This window comes from Nymphaea colorata, chromosome 9, assembly GCF_008831285.2.
Source record: "Nymphaea colorata isolate Beijing-Zhang1983 chromosome 9, ASM883128v2, whole genome shotgun sequence".
NCBI classification, from domain to species: domain Eukaryota; kingdom Viridiplantae; phylum Streptophyta; class Magnoliopsida; order Nymphaeales; family Nymphaeaceae; genus Nymphaea; species Nymphaea colorata.
In genome coordinates, this window is record NC_045146.1 from 2,474,445 (window position 1) to 2,481,024 (window position 6,580).

The window sequence follows — 6,580 nt, forward strand, 5'->3', positions numbered from 1 at the left end:
AAGAATGACAGTTTTGATTCAACAACTCAAAGTTTTTGGGTGCAAATGTTATGTTCATGTTCAAGAAAGTTTTAAAAACAAGCTGCAAAATGTGCATTTTGGGGTTACTCTAGTAGAAAAAGTAGATACAAATGTTATGACTCTATCTCTAAAAAATTATTTGTTGCTCGTGATGACAAATTTTTTGAATAGGAGCCATACTTTGATGTCTCAGTTTGGGGGGAGCAAATAAATAATGAAGACTTGCAACATAGTGAACATGTTCAACCTCTCATTGATGCTTTTAATGAAATCCCTGACTCCAACCACCAGCCCATAGACTCTAATTCCATCACCGAGAACATACATCGTAGAAAATAGTCAATCATGGAAGAAACTGAACAACTATTCACACAGATTGACATATCTGAATCAACCCAAAGCCAAGGTCTTGAGCCACCTACTCGTCGTTTTACTCGTAGTATCTGACCACCAATAAAACTGAGTGACTACATCTACTTTACCGCGAACAAGGTTCATTCAATAGAAAAGTATGTGACATTTCATAATCTATCTCACTCTTACTAAATTTAGGTGTTAAACACCTACTCCAGACTGAACCAAGAACCTTTGATGGAGCTAACAGGGATAGCAAGTGGAGAGAGGCTATGAAAGAAGAGCTTACTGCTTTGCAAAAAAAATCAAACCTAGGATCTTGTACCTCTTCTTGAAGGAAAGAAACAGGTTGGATGCAAGTGGGTGTATAAAATAAAGTTTAAAAGTGATATGATTGTGAAACGGTTCAAGGCTCTTCTAGTGAGAAAGGGTTTCATGCAGACTGAATGAATAGATTGAATGAATAGATTATAATGAGACATTCTCTCTAATTGCCAAGATGAACACTATCAAAATTTTATTATTTGTTGCAGTTAATAAAAAGTGGGAATTAATGTTGCTTGATGTAAAAAGTGCTTTTTTGAATGGATAGCTTCACGAAGATGTACATGAAAGTCCCACAGGGTGTTCCAAACCAAAACGGATATTTTTGTAAGTTGAAAAATGCTATATATGGGTTAAAACAGTCTCCTCATGCTTGGTTATCTTGCTTAAGTGGTGCTCTTACTCAGATTAGCTTTAAAATGAGTTCTATAAATTATACCATATTTGCCTATACTAGAGGATCAAAAATTATTATCTTGTTTATGTAGATGACATTATTTTGATAGATGATGACACATATTTTATGGCTCAAGTCAAAAAACTCCTTAATAAGCAGTTTGAAATCAAAGACCTAGGTGCTTTAAGATATTTTTTGGGCATTAAAGTTCCACACTCTGAGTAATGTATTTTTATTTGCCAACGAAAATATATTTTTGATTTATTGAAAGAGATAGGGCAAACTGCAAGCTGCACAAAGTTGATAATGTTTCGGTTTTTCGTATACTCATTGGTAAACTCATATACCTAACTATGACCATACCCAACATTGCTTATGATATTAGCCTAGTAAGCCGGTTTATGCATAAACCAAGATCCACACATGTTGAAACTGCTTATAGAGTGTTGAGATATCAAAGAGGGACTCCAGGGAAAGGAATACTCGTGAAACATGATCAGCATGTATGCAAATGTTGATTGGGCAAGTGATCCAAGTGACTGCAGATCTATATCTAGCTGTTGTACATTTGCTGAAGGAAATTTGGTGACAGAAAAAAAAAAAAAAAAACAATCTATTGTTATGAGATCAAGTGCTGAGGCTGAATATAGAGTGATGGCAGCTTGCACTTGTGAACTTATGTAGGTCAAAGCGTTAGTAAAGGACATGAACATTGAAATAAAAAGAGCTATAAATTTAATGTGTGACAACATGGCTACAATATATATTGGAGTCAAGTCTGTCTTTCACAAGTGCACCAAACATATACAAGTTGATTGTCATTTTATCAGGGGAAATGTTTAATATGGTACCATCACAACCCTGCACGTTAAAAGTGAAATGCAACTAGCTAACATTTTCACAAAGAATCTTGCGAATGACCAACATCAATACATATCAAGCAAGTTGGGCTGCACACCAACTTGAGAGGGAGATTATTGGGGACTTCTGGAAGGGAGTCTAATGTGCCAAAATGGGAGTTCAGATCAAGTTGTTGTAATTTTTTTGGAAAGAGATCTTTCCATTATTGAAAAATATGTTCCCTATTTTGTTGTTGTGCATGTCATGTTTATCACATTCTTTTTTTTGTGTTCTCAGTATCTTCTATTTATTGAAGTTGTACCAAATCAGAAGTAATTCAATGAGAATCTAGATCTCTCCCTTCTCGTGGATGTAGGCACAAATTGCCGAACCACGTAATTCATGTTTCTCTAGTCTCTTGCTTTCTTCCTTTCATCTAGTGTCTTTTCCAAGTTACAAAGTTTTTTAACACTAGTATCCCGTGAATCTATCTCACAATTAAGGCATGTTTATGGGATACTCCCAAAGTGTCTCTACTGTCAAACAATCTCTTAAGTATTTGCACCACAAGGTCATCTTCAGGCACTCCTTTGTAAAGGTCATCTTCAAGCACTCCTTTGTAAGCAATTACAAGTTGATGAATAATATTATTGGCTTCAATGAGGAGGCTTCGATCCTCAAGCCTCTTCCTTCTACTCAATTTAAATCTATCTGTTATGCATGAAGTTGGCAAGATTGACTTAAGGGAAAATAAAAAAACTGGTGGGTGCGGTATTAGCAAGAATCAGAACCATAGCGTGCATGAAAGTTTATAATGAGACAAACAAGAGAAGTCCTCAAGGTGACGATTGCAGAATCCAAACTATCAAGAGTGCTTTGAAATCATGCATGATCTTGATTCGTCGCATGATGGAAACGGTCCTCGAGATATTATAGTCTAGCGACCCCAATACGATGAGTTGAAAAATGTATTGAGGGTGAGAGAGTGGACATACGTGATTTATCACCGAACCTCTGCAAATTATGTTTCTTCTCCTTCAGTCTTTTACTTATTTTTTACATTCATTACGGGTCTATATATCCTTCTCAGAGTGTCATTCTTATGAAATCTTGTTTGTCCAAGACCTCCCGGTTCTAATATATACTTCATTGTTCTGGATATGAATTATTGATTAAATGTTATTATATATCTGCTCTCTCTTTCTCTCGTGATGTTTGCACACATAGATATTGCAGGAATGGAGTTATCGTGACTCATAGCATATTAATTTTGGTAGCTGGACCTAGCGGTGATAGGGATGGCCAAATGACTAAAATACCCATAGAAAAGTGAAACAAACCACGAGAACCCCAAAAAAATTAAGAAAAGCTGAAAAATTACTTTTTTGTAGAGACAACAAAGTTCCCACGTAGTTATGTATACACGCATGGGTACCTTTGTAATGTGCAGAGGTTCGTGTGCATGACACTTTGCCCTTAAAGAGTGGGAGTATTGGAGGCTATGCACTGCACTGTACACGTCGGTGCAGGTAACCATTTCTCTTATAGCCACCTGGCTTGTGATGTGTCGACCAAAGAGTTCAGTGGGTACATGGCCGGCTGCCGACTGCCTACCATGCTGTAATGGAAAACTTCAAATAAATGTAGGCGTAATTGATGCAATACATATGATCTGTTACCTTAAAACGAAGAGCTTGTCAAAGTGTTTGAATTAGTGAGGAATGTTACAAGAAATCTGTTGAAAAATAAGGAATGCTAATTAACGTTTTCTCCATCAAGGATATTAATTAAAATGTTACTTGCCCCATCATTCTTTTTCACACACACACATCGTCCGAGCCAACCTTTTCACACTAGCTACAGTACCTTTTCACACTATAGCTAGTGTGAAAAGGTTGGCTCGGAGGAGGCAACCTAGGGGTTATATATATATATATATATATATATATATATATAACTGCTCAGGAGGCAACCTAGGGGTTTTAGCTAGTGTGAAAAAGTTGGCTCGGAAGAGGCAATCTAGGGGTTCTCCCTCTGCTTCCAGTAGGGCTCAGGTACTCTAGGCTCCCCACCAGTCGTCTTTGGACAAAACATAATTCGGTGAATATTAGAAAATCTAGAATTTACTATTGATTTATAATCGCTGTACTCAAATTTATCAAGTATAATGGACTTTCCTCTTTCACTTTTATCAGAATGTGAATAAGAACAGGTATCTCCTTGAGAAGTTAGAAAATAATCAGGACGCTCTCAGTCAAATATTGTGCCTAATAGCATGTACAAAATATTCATAATTGAAAATGATCCGTTTGGGAGACGTATTGAAAACTTGAAGCAAGAACAATCATGAACACTTGTTGAGACTACACGATATCGATAGAATCCTTTACCAACTATCTTAACACAATTTATGAGTACAAAATTGGTTGAATCCAATCTCCCCAACTGCTGTCTGCTAATATTGTACATTTCTTGGAGAGATAAATAAAATAACAATGATAAAAAAAACCTGTATATGAATGACTATGCATGCTTTTACGAGGTGGATCTATGGCATGTCCTAGCTTAGATTCTTTCTCATTAATGTTGGAATTTGAATAAAGTTTCCTAAGTCCTTGGCGGCATTTCCCCATGCCCAGCACGCGTTCATTCTTTGTTTCCTTAGGAACTTACCTGCTCTACTGAAAAAATGTCCACTCTTCTTCACCACTCTCTTGGGACACTTGAGCAAGCCAAGGTAGCTCTCCAAATCATGAACGCACGTAGGGTTTCTCATCTTGAAGAAGTCCAGAGCAAGCTCTACGCCCACATGAACATAGCACGCATGGCTCCACACTCCCTTTAAAACCCTAAAGTTTTCATTCAAGAAAACCCCCGGCACCTTAGTAACCGGGTCATTTACATTGACTATCCTCAGGACCTTCACTCCTAGCTCCTCACACCTCTTCTTGAACCCAGAATTCCCCACCCTTGGACCAGCAAATGAGTAAACAGTGATGGGTATCTCTTCATCTTGTCCAATCTTGTTCAGTCCAAGCTCAGCTATATCATACGCCAGTAACATGGCCAGGGAGCTGCCCATGCTATGGCCGGCCACCGTGATGCTCACTTCCTCTCCCTTGTACTTGTTGATGATTCTAGAAACCTCCCCAAGAAGTTGGTCTCTGCAACTCTTATGGCCGAACTTGCAGGAGCTATCTGTGGACGTGTAGAGGCTGAGGAAGCCCAGCTCAACCTTCACGTCCATCCTCGGATCGTGGGGATCGAGTCTCGCCGGTGTGAGTGCACTCATGAAGTTGGCAAGCCACTCGCTCTGAGTCACGGTTCCACGGAAACTGATCAGGATGTCCCTTCTCCCCAGCTTCCCGATCTCCTTCTGCGTCGAGACGGCGACGTACCCGATCCACCTGCTCGAGCAGGAGGTCTCTTGCAGGGGGAAGCTAATGTCGGGAGTGGCGTAGATGTACTTGGTGATCTCGTACCCGGAGTTCTCCAGCCCCACCTCCTCCAGCAGCCGCTTCCGGCCATACTTGCAGTTGCAGTACCTCTTGGAGCTGGGGTCGAGGTCGAAGGCGTGGTAACAGGCCATGACGAACTCGCCGTACTTGATAATCTCGTTTTTGAGTATCGGGTTCAAAGGGTCGAGCAGTCCCTTCCAGTTATCAGACCCTTGGATCTCCATCCACATGTCGGACAGCACAGTACTCCTCGGCTCCTGAGCAATCGTAATGGGTAGCTTGAAACTACTGGGTGCGGTCGATAAGCAGGAGCGCCTGGACGTCTCCACGGTGATTTCACACCGGAAAACCGGCCGCTGAGGCCGGAAAGTTCGGATTTCAGGCAAGCAGGGCGATTGGTTTGTCATGAAAAGGTGGAAAGCCATCCACCAATGCAGGGAGACGGAGAGGACGAAGGATTAATCAGCGAGAGCTAAGCGGTAGCTGGCCGGGAGAGAGGAAGAAGGGGGCGTGGAGCTTTTATAGTGCCCCGCAGCGGCGATGCCGTGTCATCGTTTTCCTTCGAATTTGGATATAATAAATTGGAAACAGCATGTTCGGCGAGGGTTTGACTCCTTTTTTTTTTCTACATGAAGGGGCAAGGGTCTCTTCTCTTCCCTCGTGGTCGGTGGTTGGTTTTCGAGCACTCAATCGATCGCCTTTTGCGGCTGCGCTTCCGATGGTTTGACAAGAAAACAAGAGTCTGTGCGCCTATCTCATTCATTAGTTAAAAAAGTAGTTAAAGAGAGAAAGAGATTGCGTGAAAGAGAGAGGGACTCGAAGGCGATGTAACCACGAGTAGCAGGTTAACTTCGACACCAGTTTTAAAGGTTTTACTGATAAAGCGAGGATGAAAAAACAGAGAGAGAAACCAGAGGAAGTGGAAAGTTTAAAAAAGAAAATAGTGGGGAGAGAGAGAGAGAGAGAGACGGGCGCCGACAAAAGATCAGTAGTTGAAACAGAGGCTTTGTTTGTCTTTCCTCTTAAAGGGATTCTTTCTGTTTCTAGCGATTCTTGTGTCGTGGGGATCGAGAGCTCGGATTGGAGAGGCTCTGCTTTAGTCCCTTTCAGAGACCTAACGCTGAGTTTCCATTGAGGTTCTAACACGGGACCTGCTTGGTGCAGATAAACGTTTATTTTTCCGGCA

General features: G+C 40.7%; 1 protein-coding gene across 1 annotated transcript; it reads right to left on the reverse strand.

Moving 5' to 3' along the window:
* Positions 1-2,423: 2,423 nt before the first annotated feature.
* LOC116260207 (galactolipase DONGLE, chloroplastic-like) lies at positions 2,424-5,865 on the reverse strand. The gene is made up of 2 exons (XM_031638358.1): positions 4,610-5,865; positions 2,424-2,647 (listed from the first exon to the last, which is right to left on the reverse strand). Exons 1-2 carry the CDS (start codon positions 5,817-5,819, stop codon positions 2,424-2,426), a joined length of 1,434 nt encoding a protein of 477 aa, XP_031494218.1. The 5' UTR covers positions 5,820-5,865.
* Between the last annotated feature and the right edge of the window lie 715 nt (positions 5,866-6,580).

Excerpts from the sequence above, each read along its gene's own strand:
- LOC116260207 (XM_031638358.1), bottom strand. The coding sequence starts at position 5,819 with ATGGCTTTCCACCTTTTCATGACAAACCAATCGCCCTGCTTGCCTGAA. Across the intron at positions 2,648-4,609 it reads ACATTTTTTCAGTAGAGCAG|ATAGATTTAAATTGAGTAGA; the intron begins GTAAGTTCCTAA and ends CATGCATAACAG.